Source organism: Lupinus angustifolius, chromosome LG01, assembly GCF_001865875.1.
Source record: "Lupinus angustifolius cultivar Tanjil chromosome LG01, LupAngTanjil_v1.0, whole genome shotgun sequence".
NCBI classification, from domain to species: domain Eukaryota; kingdom Viridiplantae; phylum Streptophyta; class Magnoliopsida; order Fabales; family Fabaceae; genus Lupinus; species Lupinus angustifolius.
The window spans coordinates 34,717,130-34,743,434 of NC_032009.1; the positions used below are offsets into that span (position 1 = coordinate 34,717,130).

General features: G+C 32.9%; 4 protein-coding genes across 5 annotated transcripts; 2 read left to right on the plus strand and 2 right to left on the minus strand.

Moving 5' to 3' along the window:
• Window positions 3,448-6,632, plus strand: LOC109362432 (cytochrome P450 71A1-like). Its single transcript, XM_019608226.1, has 2 exons — window positions 3,448-4,432; window positions 5,830-6,632. The coding sequence occupies exons 1-2, from the start codon at window positions 3,470-3,472 to the stop codon at window positions 6,442-6,444; spliced, it is 1,578 nt and encodes a 525-aa protein (XP_019463771.1). The 5' UTR covers window positions 3,448-3,469; the 3' UTR covers window positions 6,445-6,632.
• LOC109362447 (manganese-dependent ADP-ribose/CDP-alcohol diphosphatase-like) lies at window positions 14,059-15,646 on the plus strand. Its single transcript, XM_019608249.1, has one exon. The coding sequence runs from the start codon at window positions 14,395-14,397 to the stop codon at window positions 15,355-15,357; it is 963 nt and encodes a 320-aa protein (XP_019463794.1). The 5' UTR covers window positions 14,059-14,394; the 3' UTR covers window positions 15,358-15,646.
• LOC109362454 (protein NBR1 homolog) lies at window positions 16,315-20,643 on the minus strand. 2 transcript variants are annotated; one of them, XM_019608260.1, is made up of 6 exons: window positions 20,442-20,640; window positions 18,334-19,649; window positions 17,944-18,256; window positions 17,662-17,811; window positions 16,898-17,584; window positions 16,315-16,615 (listed from the first exon to the last, which is right to left on the minus strand). In XM_019608260.1, the coding sequence occupies exons 1-6, from the start codon at window positions 20,463-20,465 to the stop codon at window positions 16,517-16,519; spliced, it is 2,589 nt and encodes an 862-aa protein (XP_019463805.1). In that variant the 5' UTR covers window positions 20,466-20,640; the 3' UTR covers window positions 16,315-16,516. The 2 variants fall into 2 exon arrangements, with proteins under 2 accessions (XP_019463805.1, XP_019463814.1); XM_019608269.1 differs by having other exon boundaries at window positions 16,504-16,615; window positions 16,894-17,584; window positions 20,442-20,643.
• Window positions 22,506-26,130, minus strand: LOC109362467 (plant intracellular Ras-group-related LRR protein 1-like). Its single transcript, XM_019608282.1, has 3 exons — window positions 24,872-26,130; window positions 24,030-24,196; window positions 22,506-23,543 (listed from the first exon to the last, which is right to left on the minus strand). The coding sequence occupies exons 1-3, from the start codon at window positions 25,619-25,621 to the stop codon at window positions 22,883-22,885; spliced, it is 1,578 nt and encodes a 525-aa protein (XP_019463827.1). The 5' UTR covers window positions 25,622-26,130; the 3' UTR covers window positions 22,506-22,882.

Genomic DNA, 26,305 nt, shown 5'->3' on the forward strand with positions numbered 1-26,305 from the left:
GGATTAGAATTGCTATTGGATCTTCTTGAATCTACCTCTCTAAAACAGAGGTGTGATGCTACAGCGACACTTCTACATAGAATTGTTTGATTGAGAAGGGATTGCCATTTATTAGATGTCCTCACATGACCACGTCAAGCTCTACCATCCATAGCGTGTGGCATATTCTGAAACTGCAACATCAAGAGGTAGAACTGTCAATAATAATGCTACTGCTGAACAAGAATGTGTCATTTGTCATGAAGCAATAGAAGAGTAACTTGGTTGCTCCTTCTTGTCTTTCTTCCAGAAATATCTTCTCTCTTCACAAACTTCCTTTCTTCATATTGAATTGTTGATTATTGTTTATTGTTGAATCTTGACAGAGAAAGATGATAATAATATTGTAGAGAATACACGGCGGTGAAAGCGTAAAATGAATATTATAATGATTTCTCATTATTTTATCAAGGCATGAAAAACCTTATTTAAAGTACATGAATAGGTAATAAACTTATCTAACTAGCTAGCTAACAAACTAATAAATGCATATTATAAAACAATTTAATATTTATTAAATGTGTAAAATGTATCATGATAACTTTGTTTTTCAATATCAGGTGTGATAAACACAAAAATATAATTGAAAATTAATGATATCCATTGATTCTAAAAATAAAATACATCAAAACTAAAATACAACAACAAAACTATCACTAACACGCCAAAACAATTTTAATAATAAGAAAATATTAACTAATAAGTAATAACAATATTAATAATTAGAAAGTATAAAAAAGTGTAGTATATATATTGATTGCAAGGTTAATTAGTTCTAAAACTGAAATAATCTTCATTTTTTGTTTGCACATAATTGGCTTTGCTTTAGTTTGGTTTCTAAAACTGGAACCAAAACTGTATACATGTTTAGTGTAAAATTTAATGTTTTAAAAAATTACTTGCAATATGTTTCATTCAGCTTCATATAATATTAGGGGTGAGTAGGATCATGCCCAACCTGTTCATCTGGTACAGCCTGATCATGATCGGGTCCAAATAGGATCAGATTTGATCGGGACTAGGACCGAATTTGAGTTCCAAAAATAGACTCAGTTAATATTTAGGGTCGGGTAGGGATTAAACATGATTCAGCCCGTCCCATCCCAGGGTCACTCGCTTATCATGTTTGTATGTGTTTATACTCAAATGTGAATAGAGTGATGATACATTTTTGATCGAAAGTATTTTATTCTTTAATTTTTCCATAATATATGATTAATAATATATATACATATATCATTTTATATATCAAATTACGTATTCATAATAATAAATAATATTTAGAAATCTTTACCGTTATTTAGAGCCGAATTAACTTCGGGTCTAGGGTCAGGTCCGGATTCAAAAAAGTGACTCGACCAATATTTAGGGTTGACGGATAAAGACAAGCCTTAACCCGTCCCAATCCGACCCATGCTCACCCTGTATAATACATACAAGTTTATTTGTTTTCTTTTTCAATTCTTTTATTTAGTTTTATTTTATTTTATATCCCTGCCTTTCTGTTTTACAACTGTACACCATTACTCTAACAGCATACATGTATTTTACCACTGTGCTGTGGTAAGTGAAAGACAGCTAGATTCTTTAAACAAGTGGTTTAGGAATTTACTTCATAAATTGATCATAGGTATGTAATAATATATTTGAGAGAGGTTTTTCTTGAGTATGACCATATATCGATATCACCATAGATTAGTCTCTTTTATCTATCAAGCAATAGGATACTTTATTAAGATTAAAAAATATAAATGGCTTTGTCAACTTTTTTATTAAGAAATGTTAAGTTGTCTTTCATATTTATACATCTATTAATTCGTGAAAGTGAACGCTATTATTTTTTGAGAAAAAAACACTATAATCTTTAAAGTATATAAAATGAAAAAATCTGCATCTGCCAAAAAATAAAGTATATAAAAGGAACTGTTAAAATGATGTTTTTGGTCGGTCAAATTAGTTTCTAAAATTGTTATAAATTAACAAGTCAACTCTTCTTTCACAAGAAAACAAGATATTATTCTATAATCAAGAGAGGCAACAATAATTGCAACATATTCTAATTATAGAAGTTTGGATTAGACTTGACTTCCTAATTTGCAAGGTGCAAACACGTCTAAGTGAATAAAAAATTATTAGACGTTTATAAGCATCAATTACGGAGCCTCGTGATAAAGCACACGTTCCTCTTTTCTTTTTTTTAATTAAATGATAATTTTTTATTGGTCTAAGACACTATTAAGAACATAGGAAGGATAGCAAATCTTCATTTGAGGCAGCATTACTATCTATGCAAACACCTTCTAATTTTTTAAGCTTTTCTTTTTTAAATTCCTTAAACAACCAACCGTTTCTTAGTCTCAAAATAAAAAGTTATCGCATGGCATTTCACATTTTCACTTGATACCACTCTAATTTCTTTATTTTGAATTCTAGAGGTGAGAGGTTTGGAATCAAGGCTGATGTTAAAATGTAAAAAGCTTATAAACAATATATTGGATAGATATTTAATAAAAATATATCTTGATGGTTATATAGGTGACATATATTTATATTGTATAATATATTATCAATATAAAAATTTATACACAATTAAGATATCATTCATTACTTATATTTAAAAGTACAATAATAACTAAATACAAAAGATGAATGTGAGGATGACAATATATTTTTTTAGGTACAAGAATAACAATATAATATCTCTTATATTTTGTTCCTAATTTTTATGGGGAAAACATATATGGTACTGATTCCTTCAACCAGATTGCAATCTGATATACTGATAAAGTTGTATGTTATGCTAGGTGTCGCTCCTACATGAATGTCTAGAAAATGAATTTTATCAATTAGTAATGATCTTTTTATCATTGGGGTCCTTTTTTATTTTGCTAATAAGGTAGATACACATTTATAAATTAATTGTGCAAATAATATTTCAAGACTAATTTTGATGAATAAAGCAATTTAAGAATACTGACAAGTTATTTTATATTTTTATTTTTTAATGTAATTACTTTTATTATTCTTAAACAAAATAAAAATAATCCCTCCTTTATTTTATTTACTACTTTCTATTACGCATGTCTCAAGTTATTATTAAGATAAAAAAATATATGCAATTATTACTGTAATATTTTTATATATTTTGAATTCATTATTCATCTTTTTTAATTATTATTAATTATATAAAAAATACGAATGAGTGGTGAGTGAATACTAGTTGTACATAAATCTTTATACCAACAATATATATATATTACAAGAGAAAAATATATGTACTAATAATGTAAGAGTTTTTACATTATTGGTACATCTTCTAATCATTTCATTTTCAATCATCATTAATTCTTAAATAAGAATAATAAATGATGATTTCTTGATGATATGCCTATATATGTTGGATGGACTCTGACCTAACAGAACGAAAAGAATGGCTCTCAATCACTGTACATATGAGCAAATAAAGGGAGAGTTTTTTTCTACCTTTTACCTATCTCTTTTCTTCATAATAAGCTTTCTATTTGTGTTTAAGTTCTCAAGAAGAACCAAATCCAAAATCAAAACCAAACTCAATCTACCTCCCTCACCATTAAAACTACCAATCATTGGCCATCTTCATCTTCTAGGCTCACTGCCACACCGATCTCTTCAAAAACTCTCACACAACTATGGTGATATGATGTTTTTGCAACTTGGGCAGATGCAAACTCCAACTCTAGTGGTTTCATCTGGTGATGTAGCCATGGAAATTATGAAAAACCATGACCTAAATTTTTCAAACAGACCCCAATTTACAGCTCCAAAAATCTTATTGTATGGATGTAATGATGTTGGTTTTGGACTTTATGGAGAAAATTGGAGAAACAAAAGAAAAATATTAGTCCTTAAACTTCTTAGCTCTAAAAGGGTGCAATCATTTTCTCATATAAGAGAAGAAGAAGTTGAAGAGTGGATTAAAAAACTACGTGAAGCAAGTTTGAGTGATGCATGTTCGGTGAATATAAGTGATATGTTTATGTCTATATCAAACAATATTGTTTGCAAATGTGCTCTTGGACGCAAGTTCAGTGCAAGTGATATTGATGATGGTAACAACAAGGTCAAAGAGCTTGCAAGAAAGGTGATGATTCAACTAACTGCTTTCACAGTTAGAGATTATTTCCCATGGTTGGGTTGGGTTGATGTTCTCACAGGTAAAATTGAGGAATATAAAGACACTTTTAGACAAATGGATACTTTATTGGATGAGGTAATTGAAGAGCATAAGAAAGTAGAGAAGGAAGGGAACAACTACTCTAGAATGAAAGACTTTGTGGATATCCTCCTCCAACTTCAAGGTGATGGCAAGCTTGACTTTGAACTCACCAACAATGACCTCAAACCACTTCTACTGGTATCATTCTCTTCTCTTTGAACAACTTTTTCTTTTATGTCATATCCTTTGTTTTAGATTGTAGCCATGTTGGTTGTTGTACTTGTGCTTGTGGCCTATCAAGCATGGATGTCGATACCAGTATTAGATATAATACGTATTCGATAGGTTAATACACATATTCTTGAAAATACATGATACAATATGTTTGAGATACACATATAAAATATGTATTTTTTTTTAAAGCAAGGGTGAAACTACACCCACAAATATATTAAAGAAGCCAAAAACCATTACAAGTCCCTAAACCTATAGTTAGGGAGGAGTAACAACTTTCTATGAAAATCATGTAACAAGAAGGAAGGAAGTGAATTCCACCAGTAGTCCATTCTATGATTTACTCCGAAGTTTGCCAATCTATCTGCGCAGGCATTACCTTCCTAAAAATATGGGACACTTTCACTTGCATATCCAACATAGCCTTTTTCACTTGTTCATAAGGTTGCTTAGCTTTCAAGGAACCGGCTTACTACCCCTGAAAATTTCCACCACCGAGGTTGAGTCACATTCCAACCAGATTAGTAACCAACCTTTGGAATGAGCAAATTGGACAGCCACAATGGCAGTAAGCACTTCTGCATAAAGAGAATCCTGAATGTCAAAGTAAGAGGCAAAGCAACCCAAACACTCTCCCTTGCCATCCCTGAAAATTGCACCACCCCTGAATGGCCGGGAATCCATTAGCCGCACCATCAGTGTTTATTTTCACCCAACCCCTCAAAGGCAACGCCCAATTGACCTCTGCAATAGCAGGAGCTTTGCTATAGTTGCAATGAACATGAAAAGCTCTCAGAATGGAATACACATGATTTGTATTTTCTCTCTCACTACTATATTTCTCTCTTATACTTAATTGATTGTATATAATTTTCTCCATCTTAAAATGTTATTGTATAGTAGTAAACATTTAAAGAGTACAGCAGAGTATTCGAAAAATATCAGATTTATAAATTATTTATTTTTCAAAAAAATAATTTCAATACACTACATAAATACATATTGATAAAGTATATGAGAACTTCCATATCAGATATGAATAATGAATCTTGCTTCATAACTTATTGTTATTATAGTCATTACTATCGTGATAAGAGTTTAAAATCTGTGCAGTGACATAATGTAAAGTTTTTTACACTGTCAGCCCATCATCCATTACTGATTTATAATACTTTTGTTTAAAAGTCAATGATAGTTAACATATGAATGATGGAGATTTGCTGACAATGTAAAAAACACTATCAGTATATACATATTAAACGCTTGTGATAATTGTGGCCATTTGATCAGATACCAATGGTTAAATAATAATGCATAATAGAAAGAAATATATTTTTTCCTTTCATTTTCTATTATTTCAGGACATGTTTGTGGCGGGAACTGACACAACTGCAACAGTGTTAGAATGGACTTTTGTAGAGCTTATGAAAAATCCAATCGTAATGAAGAAATCACAGGAAGAGGTGAGAAGAGTTATAGGGGAAAAATCAAAAGTAGAAGAAAGTGATGTTGACCAAATGCTCTACCTGAAGTGTGTAATCAAAGAGAGTCTAAGGTTACATCCACCTGCTACTCTTCTTGCTCCAAGAGAAACAATATCTAGTTTGAAATTGAATGGATATGATATTCCAGCAAAAACAATGGTATATATTAATGCATGGGCAATTCACAATGACCCTAAACTTTGGAAAAGCCCTAAAGAATTTATACCTGAGAGATTTGAAAACAATGATGTTGACTTTAAAGGTCAACACTTTCAGTTTATTCCATTTGGCTTTGGAAGAAGGGGATGCCCTGGAATGATATTTGGAAATACTTCAGTTGAATATGTTCTTGCTAGCTTTCTTTATTGGTTTGATTGGAAGTTACCTGAAACTTATAAATCTATAGATGATATAGATATGGGTGAGATATTTGGACTCATTACCTCAAAGAAAGAACCACTTCATCTTAAACCAATAGCTTTCTCCCTTTAATCTATTTCTATATGTGTTATTGTTGTTGTTGTAAGTTATCTTTGCTTTTTTGTGATCCAATAAGCTAGATGATACTAGCAATTACACTGTAGTTTGTAATGTATATATTATTTTTTTGCAAGGTATTGCCATGTACTTTATGTAAAGTAAAAATGAATTCAAACTAAACATGTATATATGTTTGGTCATTTTTAAAGAATAATCTCTCTTGTGTATATATAAAAGGAGTCATCATTTACACTATGTTTGATTAAGGAATGAAAATGGAAGGAAAAAAGTAGAACGAAAATGAGTTGAATGAAATTATAATTTTAATGTTTGGTATGAATGAAAAATTGAAGAAAAGTGAGAGGAAAAAAATACATGTTTAAATATAGTGTATTTAAAATGAAATAATACATTATAACTGAATAATTATTTAAAATGACAATACATAATTATATAGTCCATCTAATTTTTAAACATAATTTTTTAATGTTGTGAGTTACATAACTAAATAATTTACTTTTTTATAATATTGATTAATATTTTCAAGTAACATATAAACTAAGTTTAATATAACAATTTGTTTATAAAAATCATTGACATCTTATATTTCTTCTCACTAATGTATCTAAATAAAGAATAACTCATCTTTTACTATCACTTTTATATTTCTAATAATCACACTTCTACACATTTGCATTTTGTCTTTCTATTTTATTTATCATTTGTCATTTTGTTGGTAATTTTAAGAAATTATTTCTTTTCAATCCATTTTTATTGACAACACAATTACTATTTATTTGTGAGTTTAGAAGTAACGAATATAAAATTAAGTTAACTAATTTCACACAAAAATGAATATAAATAAAGAAGTTCACTATATTGTATATATTTTCACATAGATTATGGTTCTTTCAATTCATTCATGTTGAAAATGCAAATTTAATTTTTGATGATTTTCTCTCATTTTTACAAGTTGAGAAGGAAATTTTTTTTTTGTGGAATCCTATTATATTTTTCCTTTCTTTCCTTTTTATGGTGTTGAATCAAATGGTTTTTCACCACTTTTCTTACCTCTTCCTTTCTTTCCTCCTTTTTGTAATGGTGTTGGGAAAAGTTGAAATGTGTTATGTGTATATAAACAAATAAAAAAATAAGGAAAAAATATGATATTAGAAAAAATAACAACACTCTCCGTCAAAAAAGTATTTGTCACCATCAAAGTAAAATCAATGTAGTGTTCTTATTTTGGAAAATTTGACATGGGTCTATACAGGTGTAACAACCCTATGGAATTAATAAACTCTAGGGTAGGATAGACCCCAACTTTTACAAGTCTTATCTATCTGAAACACATTTTTTTGTCTTCGACTTAATCCCTAAACGTTATTTTGTGTCCTATCTAATATATGCCAGCAGTGTCATGTCCAACCTACTTTTGTGTGATTATCATCTTAATTTATGACAATCCTTAAATTAACCTAAGGTTTTTACTGCTAACAATAATGTTATATATCTATTTTAAAATAGTAAAATAAGGCTAACGAAGGTTGATCGAATTGATAAATAGTGATCTCATAATCCATAAGATAGAGTTTGAATATCACTGCTAATTGACAAATCTATAAGTACCAATTTAAGCCTTCATAAATCTATTATACTACTTGTTTTGGCTCTTATGAGCTCTCAGAAGTCAACTCACCTAAACTTAAAGTTTTACTAAAATAAATAATGAAGATTATATTAATTTATTTGAACTCGGTGAGTATAAATTTGTTCATAAGATTTAATTTATATAAAATACTAATGCAAAATTAATTATCATGTTTAATAATATATATATATATATATTTATTTATTTATTGTATTACTGGAAAAAATGTTAGTCCTCAATTACTAGAAAATACTTAAATATGTCTCTTTGTTCTTAGGTTTTTGGAACTAGGTCCATCATGTCATAGATCCTGCAAAGTTGATTATTTTAGTTTAAGTATTTGCTGTGAAGTAAAATCCCTTTAGTAATGACATGATGAATAGAGTGTAAGGCAAGCGTTCCCATGTAGGTGATACGCCAGTGAGGGCATTCACATAATATCTATAACAGATGACAAATAAATATATTTTATTGAGTTGAAATCTTTTAATTATCGTCCGTGTAAACTATAAATTTTGATCCAAAATCCTATTTTGATTTTTGTTTGATACTTTCATTTTCATGGAATAACATTCGGGAAAATGGCTGATTGATTATCACAATCAATATGCCAGAATTGATATTTAACAACGTCCATTCAACAACGTTTATGTCACTACGCCAGAGTTGTCATTCAACAGTGCTTATTTTATATGTATAACAGCGCTTTTGGACGCTTTCTGTTTGACCGCAGTAGTATATGGTCATCATTAACAACGCTTCACAAACACTGTTGTATTGATTATATATCACAACGCAATACACAAAAAGCGCTGTCATATACTGCATCAATATAACAACACATCGTCCACAAAGCGATGTCATATAGGTCTTACATAAACAACACATTTTATAGATCTTATTAACCGCATTTGTTGTTGCGTTGTTGAAGTTCATATATTTAACAGCGCAAAACAGAAAAACAATGTTGTATTATTCATAATTTTCTCAAACAACACCTTAATACAACAACGCATCACATGCATAGCGATGTTGTATTAATAATGTACAACAACGCTTTCTATAAAAAGCGATGTTGTAGTTATCCTTTATAACAGTCATGTTAGGGCTTCCCCTAGAATTCGCTGTTGATTTGTATAAATTTATACTGCATATACATTTATTAGCAGAACAGACATTCTCAACAACACAGACATTTATACATTCTGAACAACATAGACACATTAATACAAGCCAAAAGTTTGTTTTATTAACATCAATACAATATCTTCATATTCTTGGTCATCAATATTATTGACGATTATTTTGTTTGTTAAAAGAACAATGGACCATTTCATATCAGTTGGGTCACTAACATAGAATACTTGTTGAGCTTGTGATGCTAGAATAAATGGTTCATCTTTATATCCTGACCTATTAAGATTCACCTGCATGAACCCTAACTCATCAACTCGGAAGTCATTGTTGTAAAAAACTGGCATCCGAAACATTGTGTAATTCAATTCCCATATTCGTTCAATCACCCCAAAGTATGGCATGTTCGCATATATTGGTTTTCTATATTTCGCACTTGACATGTGTAAAATTCGAGCAACAAGAGTCACACCACAATTTTGCATTTTACTTTAATCATCTTGTTTTTCGTATAAAATGTGAACCCGTTAATTAGGTAACAAGTGTAGGATAATGTTAGGTATCAATGGATAGAACATACCTAGAAGGGGGATTGAATAGGTGTCGCGGTTCCCAAATACTACTTTTTGCACCAAAGTCCTATTCTGGAAAACGAACAGTTAATCGATTAAAACATTGACTTAATCGATTAAATTGCACAAAACATCAAGTTGTTGAATGACTTGTTTGCATAGCCACTCACCGGTATTATAGAAACGATACAACAGATATATTTGAACAGAATTAGTCTCTATACGGCAGAATTACAGTATTCAAAATATCAGCTAAAATAGGCAATTAAACAACTTGAAAAGTAAAGAGACAAGTGATAGAAAAAGCCTGCAACAAGGAATTTTATCATGGTTCGTTTGTGGGTTCACTTGCAAACTACATCCAGGCCTCCCCTTCTGATCTCGGGAGATTTTCTTCACTAATATTGAAACGAATGTATATTACATGCACATTTCCAATACTAGACCTTAGAGGCTCCATTCTTGAATTCCCAGAACCTCTACCTTGGTTTGACTACTCTAATCGCCTAAGAAAACTTTTCTTACGATCTAGCCCCAGCCAAGAATATGTTCTAAACTCAAGACCTCTAAGCCTTGGTGAAGACTCATTGAATCTCTTTGGTGGTAAGACACTAAGAGACGACTTTCCTGATCATAAAAACAACACAAAAATAGAGTATTGTAAAGCACAATATGGCTCAAATATTACAATTAAAATCTAACTAAAAACCAATACAAATCTCACAAATTAACAAGAATATGTATGAGTTCAGAATTATGCAGAAACATATAATTTCTACCCTACGAAATCTCTAAAATAAATGCAAGAATCATGCAAGAAAAGATAGAATGATGAACACATTTAGTCACATGCAATTGGATGACATTTTAAACCCTAAGCACGATATTATCTCTCACTATCTCACATACATTTCTCTCTGCCTATATGACACACAATGAGCATGAAAAATATGCAACTTAGCAATTCTAAAAATGAATGAATGTATGTAGCATGGTGTAAAAACACAGTTTATATAGGAAAACTAGCATATTTTTCAGCTAAGAGATTAAATGGTAAACTATCTATATGTTATGCTTATCAATTATACATGTTTTACCATTGTGTTATGTCTAAGATGCACAAATAATATGTATAATTAATGCATGAACATATAATAATCTAGATGGCATGTCTCATGTAAATGATATGATTGTTTTTTGGACTTGTGAGATTTGCATCTAGGTTTACCTAACCTAGACTCAATAACTAAGACACATATCTAAGCCTACTAATGATGACTCTAGTCCAGACATGAAGCTCTTGAATCTTTGTCATGTTGATTTGTTGAGTTATCTTCAAGCTTTCACTAAATCCTTGTCTTCATCAAAACATATGCAATCTAATAGTGCTATCTTGACACTTTGCACTTTCAGATTTTGGACCATTAGCTAACCATTTCAATCTTTCGGAAATCGAATGTGCATTTATATTCAACTCCTCATCAATGTGATTTTTTAGTCACTTTATGAAACACCGATTATGCTCTTTGGAAATCCAATTTTCATTCTTATGGGTAAGACTTCCTTAGAATCTCCTTGTGTGTTTCAACACATGGCTCAACCGTGTTGGCATTATGTAAAACATATAAGTGTGTTTGCTCCAATTCGGTTCTTGTTATAGTCAATATATCTTCTCTGGTCTTTTATTGGTTCTTCACATACCCTTTTAATGTCTTCATATAATGCTCAAAGGGGAACACCCATCTCATATAGGAAGGGTCACATAGTTGTGTCTCTCGAACAAGATGAATGCTTAGATGAACCATTATGTAAAAAAAGGTGGGAAATACATTTCGAGCTCACACAATGTCAAAATAATTTGTCTTTGTAATGCAGGTAATTTCTCAGGGTTTGCTACAAATTGCCTTGAAGAAATGCTCCATAAGTACATGACAATCATGAGACTTAAAACCTTTTAACTTGAGGTCTTTCATTCATATGAGGTTCTGAATGTTGGAAGAGTACCCCTCTAGAACTTTAACACCATGAATAAATATACAAAATTCTATTTTCTCCTTCCTCAACAAAGAATAAGTTGCTGGAGGTAGAAATGTAAGTTGTTGGAGAAGATAATCTTAAAACTGGGTTTTGCTTCTTTAGTTTCCAGGATATGAGTGAAGATTGTAGGAAGAGATGCATAGAAGCCACCAACCGAAATGTGTAAAATATGGTAGCTTTGTTCTTCAATAGACCTCCTCAAGCTGAAGGATAAATGGTAATGACTCCAGCTTGATAATTCGATTTGATATTGTAACAATGTAATCTCGGAATCTCGATCCTAAAGTGATTGGATTTTCTCAATCACTTGATCTTGTTGTTGTTATTGTTGATCTTGTTATTGTTGTTGTTGTTGTTGATCTTGTTGTTGTTGATCTTTTTTATCTTGTTGTTGTTGTTGATCTTGTTGTTGTTGTTGTTGATCTTGTTGTTATTGTTGATCTTATTGAATTGATCTTGCTGTTATTGTTGTTGATCTTGTTGTTGAAGCATATGGTGATGTTTGCGCTTGCGGTTGCCGAGTTTCTCTTTGTGGATCCTCTTGCGGCGAATGGCTTCGACATCATAGAAACCATCATCATCAGAATGATGTAAATATATCTTTGGAGGTGTAGAATTGTGATCTTCTTCTTTCTCTTCTTCTTTTTTATTATGAAAAACATCATTTATAGTGTAACTAATTAACTAACAAACTAATAAACACATGTTGTAAAACAATTGCAAAACAAAGACTAAAAAAACTGAGTCGTTGTCTGATATTAGCATGGATTATGATATAAAGTTTAGTCAAGTACATATATATTTACCCATTAACCAATTTCTAAATGCTAAGCTAGATTGAAAGAGATTTCATTTCCTCATAAATTTATCTTAAATCATGATTTTTTGGCTCAACTTTATCCCAAATTTACTTTACTGAGAGAATAACCTCTTTTTTTCACCTTGAGTTGATCAAAATATGCATAATGTCTTACTTTTTGTGGACTTTTAGTTGAGGATTAGATTTGGTTTCTGTTACCAATGTTGATAGAGCAAACTACATTGCCGCCTATTTTATCAACTTTGTAGCTCATTGATATTGAATTTCATATCTTAAAAAAATCCTAAAATTTTCCCATTTATTCATTTTGTCACCAACTTTATAAGTGTTTATAAGTGTGAACAATTCTCATATAAAATATGTGAAAACAATATATATGTTAAGGATTATAAATAAATTACTTTTTTATTTTATTATGATTGCCTTTTATAAATTGTTTTATTTCCAAAAATACATTTTATATGACCTAAGTTCAAACCTTCATTTTTTTTACAATTCAATTGGGGTTTGAGTTTGACTTTTTTAAATAAACAAGAAAAACTTAAGCACTCTTAATTTTCACTGATTAAATCCAAGCTTCACTTGCCCTAACTCACCTAATAACCCCCTTATTTATGGCCATATGTTTTCATGGTCTTCTTTATTATTATTCTTCATCTTTTCATCACTGTAGTGAGAGTTTTGTTATAGTATTTTGTATATTAATTCTGTAATGTTATATTTAAAAATTTATTGATCTCCCAATTATATCTCAATATTATTGATTTTCATATAGTTATTTTTTTTCAATGTATGTATTTTATAATAGGATGCGAGGATATGACAAGCATGGGTTGACATTAATATAAGGTGCGTTGTGAACATACTTTTTATAGTGAAGTATGACAATGTTTTGAATAATGATTGTTGGAATAAAAAACAATGGTAGTAGGGGGTCACTAATGCTTTCCATGGTGTAGGTAGTTGAGTATTGAAGAGTGCAATTTTAGCAAACTAAACTTTGGTATAAAAGTCCCACAATATCGAAACACTTCTTAGCAATACAGAGTTATCCTACAAATTATGTTAAATAGCAATAAGAGAAGTTGTATCGGAAAGACTTATTGAACAAGAGAGGTTCTAATTTCTACTGAGACAATTTTCTACTATAGCATGATTAGAACATGTTTTGCATTTCTTTTTCTATATATTGATAGTGAATAACGAGAATATCATCTTTTTTTGCCATGTTTTTTTACTGTACCTAGTTTTAAGATTGCTGATACTATATTTATATTTATTTCAGTTTCATTTGGACTCATGTGCTTTCTCATACACATAATTTGAAGACAGAGCATTTTAGTAAATCATCATTTATGGTTGTTTGTGTATAGTCATTCCCTGATTTTCTGTGTGGTGGATGATATATCACTTTGCTTAGTTGTTTAGACTACTGTTTTCTGTTATTCCTTGATTTAAACCCTTTAATCATAAGATTTAAAATAGTTATCTTGAAAATGAAGTGACTTGAAATCCTACTAAAGGTGATAGGACTTACAAATCTTCAATTATAGAACATGTGATTTGTAGTTTGTAAATGAATAAAGTTGTTAATCAAAATATCATTTCATACAAGAATTCATTTGCACATGAAAAACACCTTTTTGTATTTGATATTACACAGTTGCACAATAATAATAGTCCTATATTGATGACATTATAAATGATGTATATCTAATAGGAGCTTGTGGAAAGTTTAGAGATACACCATGGGTTCTGTTAATGGACATGGGAAACAGCCTCTCTTTTCTTTTGGATTGATTTCTGATGTTCAATATGCTGACATTCTTGACGGTCGTTCATTCCTCGGAGTTCCGCGGTATTATAGGCACAGTATTCTTGTGTTACAAAGAGCAGTGAAAGAATGGAACAATCATCAGAAGCATAAGTTTGTGATAAACTTTGGAGATATTGTTGATGGGTATTGTCCAAAAGATCAATCTCTTAATACTGTAAAGAAAATAGTGAATGAATTTGAGATGTTCAATGGACCTGTGCATCATTTGATTGGCAATCACTGCCTATACAATCTTCCTCGCAGCGAGTTACTTCCCTTATTCAAGATTAAGAGTCTTCAAGGCCATGCTTACTACGATTTTTCACCGGTGTCAGACTATAGATTTGTAGTTCTTGATGGCTATGACATTAGTGCTATTGGTTGGCCTCAAGATCATCCAAGGACATTGGAGGCCTTGAAATTCCTCAGAGAGAAGAATCCAAACGAAGATAAGAACAATCCGACAGGTTTGATTGGCCTCGAAAGAAGATTTCTGATGTTCAATGGAGGTATTGGGAAGGAACAAATGGAATGGTTCAATGGTGTTCTTCAGGATGCAACAAAACTGAAACAGAAAGTGGTGGTGTGTTGCCATCTACCTCTACATCCAGGAGCATCATCCAAGGAAGCACTCTTGTGGAATTATGAAGAAGTGATGAATTTGATACACAGATTCAATTGTGTGAAGGTGTGTATATCTGGACATGATCACAAAGGCGGATATTACATCGATTCACATGGAGTACACCATAGAGTTCTTGAAGCTGCACTGGAATGTCCTCCTGGTACAAATGCATTTGGATATGCTGATGTTTATGATGACAGAATATCACTTTATGGTACTGATAGAATGAGGAGTACCCACATTTATTTTGATCCTAATGCTGATTTCTGATGACAATATGGCATCATTTGATGTGCATACAGAATAATATGGATATAGATTTTTGTTTTATTTTTTTGTGTTTCTGTTCTGTTCATAAATTGTATCAACCATAGAAGAGAATTCATATATTCCCATCATGTTCTGGCACCTTTATCAAATGCTATCTTTTGTAAATTACCTACTCCTACATTGATAATACAGATTAGAGAAAACTGTTGCCCTTAGTGCAAATCCTACCTTTTGCAAGTTCATGGACCAACCAAATTTTGCATGAGATTTTCCCTTGCTTCTAGGAGAGGCAAAGTAAACAAGCATTACCTCATATTTTGCTTGTGAAAATTTGATTGCTCTTGTAAAACTGTTAAAACACTTACGCTCTTTATATACACAACAACAATCAAACATTTTAACCTACTGATTAAGGTCGACAACATGAATCAAACAACAAACAATACCATAATGTTCTCTTATAAATTATGTTAATTTACTCCATATTACATTCAATGAAAATCTTTGGGGTGATCATGACCCCAACTACTCCTACTTTGTACTAGATGCAATCTTAGATATCAAAATATTTTATTATTAAATATCTACCATTTTCATCCTATTATAATTTTTGGGTGAAATCATGCTTAACATGTCTGTGGAAAAAATGGGCCCCTCCGGATTTAATAATAATAATCATGGAGCAATTCCTTGTCAAATCTTCCACATATATCATATATTTATCAAAATTCAAAACATGATGATGCTAATGCAAAGAAGAACTAGTAACATCTATATAAAGTTTAAAAGTCATAAACCAAGAGTTAACTAACAAGACACCTATATCCCCATATCATTCAATATTTTTGTTTTTTCTCAGAAATTGCTCTCATGCTGAAAACTTAGTGGATAATTAATACTCTAGCAGCGAGAGATACCAACATACTTACAGAAGAACACAAAATGAGACACCACCGATAAAGCACAGAAGCAAATAGAGCATATATAAACTCTTGCACGTAGCAACATACTTACATAGTCTAGAGTATCATACATTTATAAATATAAACCAAAGATAAGATCCATCAAATTGTTCAATGCCAAGACAATGGCATCATAATGCATAATCGAATTAGGGAATCATATAATTATATAGAGTGCCAGGTGAAAGGTAAGCATCCTAAGCCAGCTCCTCGTTAAGTAAATCCATAACCACACGTTTGATGCTTCCGTTGTTCTTCATCAGCAGCTTCTTATTCATCTCACTGTTGTGGAATCCCTGCATTCACATTTCACACCCCATCATCATTAATCACAACTGCATCCCATCCCAACAATGTACGAACAAATATACTAAGATTGTAGTAAATATTTATTTATACCTAGTGTATCATTCACTACTCATTTGTATTAACATCAATAGTAGATGTTACAGTAACAGTACGAAAACTCTACCATTGTCGGTACATATATCGTTCTCATATATTAAATGATGGTAATTAAATAAAATGACAAGCACCATCAAGCAGAACAGTTCAAAATAACAGAAGACAGCACTTACCATTTCATGCAACTCTTGAAGGATAGGGTCCCACTCAGAAACACCACAAAGATCATCTACTGACTGCTCCAGATTGTACTCATTCATTCTCAGGATCTCCTTGTTCAAATCAACCTGCTTAAAACCCATCACCTCAAGCTCTTTGAGGAGAGTCTCTTCAACAGAATTATTTCCACCAACCCCAAAAGATGACGATGGCACATTCACAGCTGCAGATTGCTGGTTAGACAGAACAACTGGGTTTGTATCAGACAAATCGATAATGGGATAAGAAACAGATGAAGGTGCAACATAAGTTGTCGGGAGTGAGGTAGCAGCAACAGAAGTTGTAGGGGCCGAGGCAGCAACAGAAATTGTAGGGGGCGAGGCAACAGAAATTGTAGGGGCTGATGCGGCAACAGAAATTGTAGGGGCCGAGGCAGCAACAGCAACAGGAGATTCATTCAAATCGTTTACCAGCATGAAATCATCTACCAGCTTCTGCATCATCAGTTGATCATCTACAATTTCATTAACAGGTTCAGTGGGTGCATTGGGAATATGGGGTTGAAGAAAAGCATCATCCTCGGTGGGTTGAACATTGATATCTATAATCTGGGGCCGTTTAGAGCCACTGACATCAAGGGGAATATTCAAGTTCAGACCTTGAGAGCTATCATAAAATGAGTCTTTGAGAGAAGCATCAACCTACAATGCAAGTATAGTATTATTGAACCATTACTGATAACAAACAAAAATAATGCCTAGTATGATTGTCACCTCACCTGAATAAGGACCCAAACACGTTGCCCAAATTTTTGTCCAGATGGAGCAGCCATCCTCCAGTATGAAATGTATCGACCAGGTAACTGGGGAGCTACGAAGTCAACTGCAATGTCAAGTTCCTTCTCCACGGGTACACCTTCCATTGGAACCTGTGATGTTTAACCAAAGAGAACACTCAAACGACTAATGTAAACATTAAAAAAAACCTATAGAAAAGCTTTACAACCTTTTTATAAAAGATTTAATCTGCAATTCTAACAAGTTAAGTTGGGCTGGCAAACCTCTAAGTAAACTGAATGAGAGTCACTAAAATTATCTCCTCCAATCCAAACAAGTTGAGTTCCCATGGGCCACACTAAATTGCCATTGTTGCGGATCCGCCAGATCTTTGTAAATGCAGTAGATGGAGCCATCATTGTTCCATCTATGACATTGACATCCAAAATGAACCGACTATCCAGCTTAGGCTTTGCAAGCTTCAAAGTATGTGGTAATGTCGGGAAGAATCCAGGATGACGGCGATCAATTCTTCTATAATCAGTCGCATTACCCATTGTGTTGAAGCAGATGCTGCAGAGGTCATAGTTTTCTTTTCTGCAGAAAGAACAGTAAGATTCATGGAAAGACCCTGAAATTCATTTCTTAATATCAGAATAAAACTAGGTACTTACACATTGGACTTGAAGCGAGGACCAATTATTGGATAGATGCCACAGCCATCACAGCTGACACCCTTATGGAACATGCCACTTGGTGCCATTACCTGACTATGGCTCCTTTTGAATGGATGTGCACGAAGGTTTCCTAAAGAAGGTGCAGTAGAGCTAGTCCAACTTGAGCTGTTGTTAGGAGCAGTGGAACTTGAGGATGTCCCGCTAATTTTACCCTTATGAGTTCCACTAATTTTACCCTTATGAGCAAAACTATCATTGGTAGGCACTTTACCCATTTTGCCATCACCATTGACATTTGCAGACTGAGATGAATAGGGAATAGATGGAGGAATATTGAGATCAACAACAGCAACTCTATCCATTTCACCTCCAACTGGATTTCCAGCCACCAGGGGTTGAGTTCCACTGGAAGTTGAGCCCACGTATGTAGACTGTGGACCACTTTGCTCAGGAGTGACATGTTCTCCAGGAATACCAGCCACAACATGAGGCCATTGGTAATGAGAATTTGGAACATGTTTTCCCACTTTTGAAATGAAATCAGCAAAAGCATGAAAAGGGCTTCCAGACGTTGAGTCACCATACACAAACTGTGGACCTCTTGCTTGTTCGCCGGGAACACGATTTTCTGAGGTTGGGCCAGAGGTAACAGGAGGCTGGTGCTGAGAATACGAATGAGGTTTTCCCGTTTTGGAAATGAAATCAGAAAAAGTGGGGTTCATATATGTAGGCTTTGGACCATCAGCTTCAGAAGTGCCACTTTCTTCGGGAGCACCATTTTTTGAGCTTGGACCAGCTGTAACATTAGGCTGGAAATGAGAATTAAGAATAGGTTTTCCCACTTTGGAAATTGTATCAGCAAGATTAGCAAGCAATGGACTTGCAGAAGATACAGCTTTTGAAACCAAGCACAAATTAGAAAGAGCATCGTTTAATGGCTCTTGCACAGACTTCCAAACATCAGCAATAGCAACATTTCCACTCAGAGATGGGTCAGGGACACGAGGGGATCTTAATGGGGTGGCATTTCCACTGGAACTAGTATTAGATTTACCTCCACCAATGTCATTGCTCACATGTACATCAATTCTCAGGAACGGGAGCTGCTGCCTCATCATATCATGTAAATCATTATCATCCACAAGGGTCACCAGGTCGCCATCTTCATCAACATATCTCAGAATTAAATTTGCATCAGCGGCAAAATTGAAAAGAGAACATATCTTGGCCCTCAACCCTACCATATCAAGACTCAGTTGTTTATTCTCATTGACATGAGCACTAAAGCGCCTGAGGGTGTCTCCGTATTTGACCTGTAAAAGCAAGTGAAGAAATAATGAAAGACTTGCATGGTTATAGAACAACTCATGAAGAGAACCAAAATATAGACCAGCAATATGTGGCAAAAACCACTAGTGAAATTAATGAGCTGAGAATAACTGATGGAATTAGATGTAATAGCTTAGCAACAATTACCATAAAAAGATAAAGTAGAAAAGTAAACATGTATGATCATAGAATCGGTAAACTTCACCAAAGCTACTCATAAAATCTTTTACTAGGCACAACAACTTCTACAAAAGTAAGAAAGCTCATCAAAATATGTTTAAAAGACGTAAGGAACTCCTAAACCACCCAAAAACTAATTACAACTCATGCATCCGTTCATAAAAGTGTAGAATAAATTGATTTTCATAAAACCCATGCTGAAAAATTAAAACTTTTTCTAGGTAGAACCAAATTATTCATATCTAAACCCTACAGTGCACTGTATGGATTGGTTGGGCCATAAAGTTATAATTCCGTGCTCCGTCATCAAACAATTAAACTAGAAAGGGGTGCATGCATAACAATTCTAATTTAACAGAAATCTAACACTACAAGCCACGAATTGAAAACAATTTCATCACTAATACACTACAAAATCCAAATCATCTTCCAATAACATCATGATCCATGAACGATTAATCTTAATTTCGACAAACCAATTCCCAATTTCACTAAAACACAACTCATAACAGACAAAAAAAAGTAAAGGAAACTAATTCATGAACGAATACTTAAACAAAAAAATAAAAGAAAACAAGGAAATTCAATAATTGAACCTTGATCACTAAAGTAGAGTCCATATTTGTCAGATCGATTGAAAAGGAAAGCAGTTAACGGCAAAAGAGACGAAACCCTAAACAGAGCACAGAGATTTTAACCAGATTATGGAAAAGTGTGAGGAATATGAAGCGTTCCGGTTAGCCGCTATAAACTCTTTTAGAAACGAAGAGAAGCTTATATAGAGTGTTTATGTCTTTGGGAACAAGATTTCTTTTTTTAATATTATTATTACATTTTCTAAGTAATAAATAGATAACTTAATACCAAAGTTTAGTGTGGGACCCACCAAGAGATCTTATCCAGTCTGATACTCTGCTAATATAGAATTATTATTCCCTTCTAAATGCAAATACAGCACACCTAGCGTAAAACGTTGGTCTAATAGTATAAGGTCATATTGGATCTTAAAATATTGATCTAGTAGTATATTATTTTCTGATCAATCACATGTTCATAGGATATGGAGTGACACAATGGGACAGCAGACAATAGATGCATACCCCAACCAATATCCGTACAGTTTTATAATGTATGTTTAGTATGTATATTATAATAGTTTACTCACTTAAATACTTTTTATAGGTGACTTTGGGCATATAAGAAATTAGTTTTTATATAAAAATTTAGATAAATAGGAATGTAGATTTCAAAATTTTATAAGCTTATAAAAATTATAGAAAATTCACATTGACAACAAGATTTAATTTATATATGTTATGAGTTAATTCTTACAAACTCGAACTATTTACTCTCCTATTACAAATACAAAAATATTTATCTTCATTCTAAGGTATGTATATTATAATAGTTTTTTGCCAAACCTCTATTTCTGTAGATGATTCTGTGTTTTGCTTACAAATATTTTTTATTTAAGAGTTTAATATATGTATTAATTTTCATCTTACTTTTTAAAAGGATGCTAAATATACAATGTACACCGAATTCAAGACTTTCAGCAAGTTAATGGTATTGTTAACTCATTGTTTCATACTTTTATACGGATGAACATCTCCTCTTGTCATGGTGTCCCCAATGGTATACCAAATCCGTCAAAAATATGTTATTTAGTTAGTTTTTTTATAAAAACATAAATTAATATTTTATATTATTTTGGGAAATGCTATTGATTATGGATATAATCTTTTTTAGATAGAAGATTTTTGTCCCTTTTATACACAAGTCAATAAAATCAATAAGATGTTGGTCTAACAATGTAAGGTTGTTAGAGTCAATGATTCGATTCCAGAGTCAATAAAACCAAAAAGTCAATGATTCGATTCTATAGAACTAAAATTCCGAAAGAAATTAGTTCATCACCCCAAAGAGTAAGAAGATACATTGGTAGGACCAAACAATTCCCGATTTGAAGCTTTGTCACAGTATATGAAGATGATGATTAATACATTAAAATCAATAAAACCAAAAGGTCAATGATTCGATTCCAGAGAACAACAATTGTTGGGAGAGACAGTCACAAATTTCGAAAGGAATTAATTCCTTACCACAAAGGGTAAGAAGATACATATTAGTAGTACCAAAAAATTCCCCATTTGAAGCATTGTCACAGCTATATGAAGATGACAATTAATACATTAATGTAGTACTTTATGAACTGAGAAGGGAAAGAAGTAATAGTACTTGCGAGACATAATGTGTGATATCCTTAGCATGGCCACAATCTTCCAATAAAAAATTGTTTACATAAAAATTAATAATAGGGTAATGTTGTGCTTACAATACTTTCATATTAGTGTTCATCCATTTAAAGACTAAGTAATCTGCATCATTCACACCATGCTTATCAATAAATTTAGGCATGATTATTATAGGTCCAAGTTCTATGATTTAGCCTATATTTGTATGTAGAAGAGGAACATGCTTAGCATCAATTAGAATGTGCAGATCACAAAATATACTTAGAGACACTAATTTTAGAACGACTTTCTAGACATAATGGGAGCTAAATATTAAATGTTATGAGTGCCTCACTTGTGACATATCCAAGCTATTAATTTACTTGGATGTGTTTGAGACCAATTAACTGCAAAAATTGAAAGGTTGAGAAATTTTCAGTAGATTTGTTTTAAATAGTAAGAAAAGACTGAAAGGTTGGAGAAATGATTTTTTTAATATATAATAATAGTAAATTCTCTCTCCTTTATCTTTCACATGTAAACATATCTGATATACTTAATTATCCAACACTTAATGCAAAAACAGAAATTAATGAAGTAGAAAGTATGTAGTAGCATCCAAAGATGGATGCAGCAGATGGTATCTATAATATAATCTTCATCTGACTTGTGACAAGAATCAACAAAATTCCTAAAATATTTGTAGGACCACTACCTCATTGGTATCTATAATATATCTTCATCTGACTTGTGTCTCAAGAATCAACAAAATTCCCCAATATTTGTAGGACCACCTAATAGGCTCATAGCTGCTGATCAAGAAAAGCATCTTTGGGAGTTCTAGGGGACATTGTTTCCTTGATGGCAGTTCCAACATAGTCAGTAACATTTACAGAAGCATTCTTCAACCACGAGGTGCTTCGGTTTAACCAGCCATTTTGTCCTTCCTCTTGCCCTTGCAATTCTTGTGTGCTCTTCCTTTCTTCCTCTGCCAACATATCCATCCACCTCTTAGCCATGAAACCCTTTATGGCTACCACGCCCTGTTTCACGATCTCAGTTGGAGGCAATTCAATTGGGTTTTGATCTAAGTTTAGCTTGGACAAATTATGAAGTCGGCCGAATGTATCAGGAAGTAGATGAATCTGATTGTTGCTGAGATCCAATTCCCTGAGGCTAATCAGATCGCCAAATGTCTCTGGAAGTTCTTTAAGGTCACTGAAGTTGCTGCTCAAGTTAAGAAATTCAAGATTATTCAATTTCCCAAATGCAATAGGAAGTCCATGTAGCTCATTAAAGTGAGCATCTAGATAGCGCAACGACTTCATCTCGCAAATAGATGAAGGCAGAGATCGAATCTTGTTCAATTGAATTATGAGCTTCTGCAAGTTCTGTAATTCGTATCCAATGTTTGTTGGCAAATATTGCAGACTGTTAAAGCTTGCATCTAGCTCCACCAATGACCTGTTCATTAAATATAAAAATGGTTTGATCAATGATAGTTAAAGCATTCATATATTAGACGCATATGCAGAAAAAGAACAGGGTAGAATTTTACATGTATTTGAAATGATGTCAATATTTATCATTTCCAATCAAATTCAACAAATTTAATTCTGAATCATTACTTTGCTCTTGCTGGTTTTCATGTGTAAAAATTCTCCCTTTTTCATAATTTGTAATAGCTTCAAAATATACATACCCAGATGCCCTCTCCACTCAATTTTGTTGTGTCCAAGAAAAATCTTAGAGTCCAACCTTATTGCAGTTCTTAACAACAACAACAACAACCGATCATTTATCTCACCAGGTGCAGTTCTTAACATCCAGAAATATATAATAACGAGTAAATCCCAAACTACAGTTATAACCAAAATTGGGAACAGTAACAACAGTATAAAGAATACTGCTGTTATGAATTTATCTATAGAATTTGTTTCTCGCACTTACTTGCAATGACAAATGGAATCAGGAAAGGCACTTAGCTTGTTTCCAGAGACATTGAGGACTTTCAACTTGTGTAAGAAGCCAATTGAATCTGGCAGAGTCGCCAAAAGATTCGAAGAGATATTAAGCTCCTCCAGATTTTGCAATCCAGCTATTGAGTCAGGAATCACCTATTATATATGTGGCAAAAAATTCTTGTAAGAAAAAAGGTAGTATTAAACAAAGTAAATCAGTACTTGTATTTAAACATTTCAATGGAGCATGGAGAAGATTATGCATCCAAAATGAAAATTGACACTATACTTGTAGGTGTTTTCATTTTCATTAGTAGTTTTATTACAGTGCATGCGCTACTGAAAACTTTATTTTTCAATTTTTAATTTTTTTCCTAAATGAAAATAAAACTTTATTTTTCAATTTATAGATAGCTTGAGTTGTTCATTCTCTATATAATAAAGCAAACCCATGAAAATCATTTTTTTTTAAAGATCAATCATGATTGTATAACAGTTTTAAAAACCACAACTGTGTGAGTTCTTACATTTTACATTATGTATGGTTTTCAGTTCATAAAACAAAATTTGGATAAGGCAAAAAAAAAATCTTTCTCTAAAGCCATGGTTTTGAAATAAATTAAAAATAGTTACAAATAATTTTACACTAATTTTACCAACAAGTATAAAATTAGGTGAACCTCAATTTACACCCACCAAATCATGGTTTTGAACGAAATTGCTAGTCAAACATGCATGTGACGATTACATGGACGCATAAGAATCAAACAATGAAACATGAAAACAACATAAATTGGCACCAAATAAACCAATTAAAGCATGTGAACTTACAGAAAGCTGGTTTTTGGAAGCATCCAGCACCACCAAGCCAGGGATATGACCAAATGCCTCTGGCATGAACTTGAGTCTCTGCCCCGAAAGATCCACCCGCTCCACCCCTTTTACATCAGCTTCCTGCAATATCTCATGTACTTGTTCATTCACCTCCTCTTCACTGCCACTACCACCACCACCACCACCTTTTTCATCATCATCTTCACCCGCATTCTTGTAAAGCTTCTCCAACCGCTTCTCGGCATCATTAAGCAGCTTCTCATAAGCATCATGCATTTCATCCAGCTGTATCAACGACTTATACACACGCTTCTCTTTCTCAACTGATTCCTTGCACTCTTTCTCTTTTTGTGCCACGTGGGCCTGCCACTTGTCCTGATCAATCTCCGGTGGTCTGGGCAGGCCCACGATCTCTTGCATTTGTCGTGAGAGATGAGCCTCGATGTCTGCTAGTTGGGCCTTGGCAGTATCCACGTCTTCGTGCGTGGGCCGCTCACCGATCAGTTTGAGGACTGATCGGGCTTGGGACACATCAGAGATTGCGCTGGTCATTGCTGCCAGAAGTTTTGGGTCCGCGAGTTGCGGCATTTGGCCCACGATTGAGGCAGAGGACGAAGAGGATGGGTCGGAGGAGGGTGGTTGTTCGATGTCGGATTGGATGTGGGAAATGACAGTGGTGCTGCCGAATGAAGGGAGACGGGACATGACATAGGACAGAATAGGGAACGTTCCTGGATTTGGATCCATGGTGGAGGAAATTGTAAGAGCAAATATGTATGTTATGGATATGGATTGGTGAGAATTGATGTTTGGAAATAGTGATTGCTTTGATTTTTTTATTTGATTATTAGAAAGAATGGATTAAAAATGCAGGAGAGACATCCTAAAGAGTAAGTACAATGGTTTCATTCCTTTGTAACATGGTGATTGTTAATAGTACCACTAGAGAATTTGGATCCTTTTTATCTCTGGTGTGCGATAGAGTAGCTAACTCTATTTTAGAGGGTCAAAGCTTCTAAACCGTGAATTCACTAAATGTTGTATCACATGAATCGTTTTCACGGAATGAAGCATCACAAAAGGTTCCACAAAGAATGGAAATTGAGTAAAAGCAGTTACATGACCCTTAATTTATGGAATGTAAGTTAATACTTTAAAATAACTAGAATAACAAATAAGAAAAGGTCAATAGTGGAGTCATTTGTAATTTTGTATGGTACTTCTCCACAAAGTTTTTTTTAATAAACAATGGGCTGAAGCCCAAAAACCAAAGACTAAGCATCAGCCATAAAGAGCAGCCCAAAGTTCAAAGCTATACGTGAATCCATTTCCTAGAAAACTAGACAGATCCTGAAATATAAGACACTTGCAAGCCATAAAGAGCAGCCCAAAGTTCAACCATTGTTATGGAGCAGCGATCTAGATTGGCTA

Excerpts from the sequence above, each read along its gene's own strand:
- LOC109362432 (XM_019608226.1), top strand. The coding sequence starts at position 3,470 with ATGGCTCTCAATCACTGTACATATGAGCAAATAAAGGGAGAGTTTTTT. Across the intron at positions 4,433-5,829 it reads ACCTCAAACCACTTCTACTG|GACATGTTTGTGGCGGGAAC; the intron begins GTATCATTCTCT and ends CTATTATTTCAG.
- LOC109362447 (XM_019608249.1), top strand. The coding sequence starts at position 14,395 with ATGGGTTCTGTTAATGGACATGGGAAACAGCCTCTCTTTTCTTTTGGA.
- LOC109362467 (XM_019608282.1), bottom strand. The coding sequence starts at position 25,621 with ATGGATCCAAATCCAGGAACGTTCCCTATTCTGTCCTATGTCATGTCC. Across the intron at positions 24,197-24,871 it reads CTTCCAAAAACCAGCTTTCT|GTGATTCCTGACTCAATAGC; the intron begins GTAAGTTCACAT and ends CATATATAATAG. Across the intron at positions 23,544-24,029 it reads GATTCCATTTGTCATTGCAA|GTCATTGGTGGAGCTAGATG; the intron begins GTAAGTGCGAGA and ends TTTAATGAACAG.
- LOC109362454 (XM_019608260.1), bottom strand. The coding sequence starts at position 20,465 with ATGGACTCTACTTTAGTGATCAAG. Across the intron at positions 17,585-17,661 it reads GTGTTTGGGTCCTTATTCAG|GTTGATGCTTCTCTCAAAGA; the intron begins GTGAGGTGACAA and ends CTTGCATTGTAG. Across the intron at positions 16,616-16,897 it reads TTCAAGAGTTGCATGAAATG|GGATTCCACAACAGTGAGAT; the intron begins GTAAGTGCTGTC and ends ATGTGAATGCAG.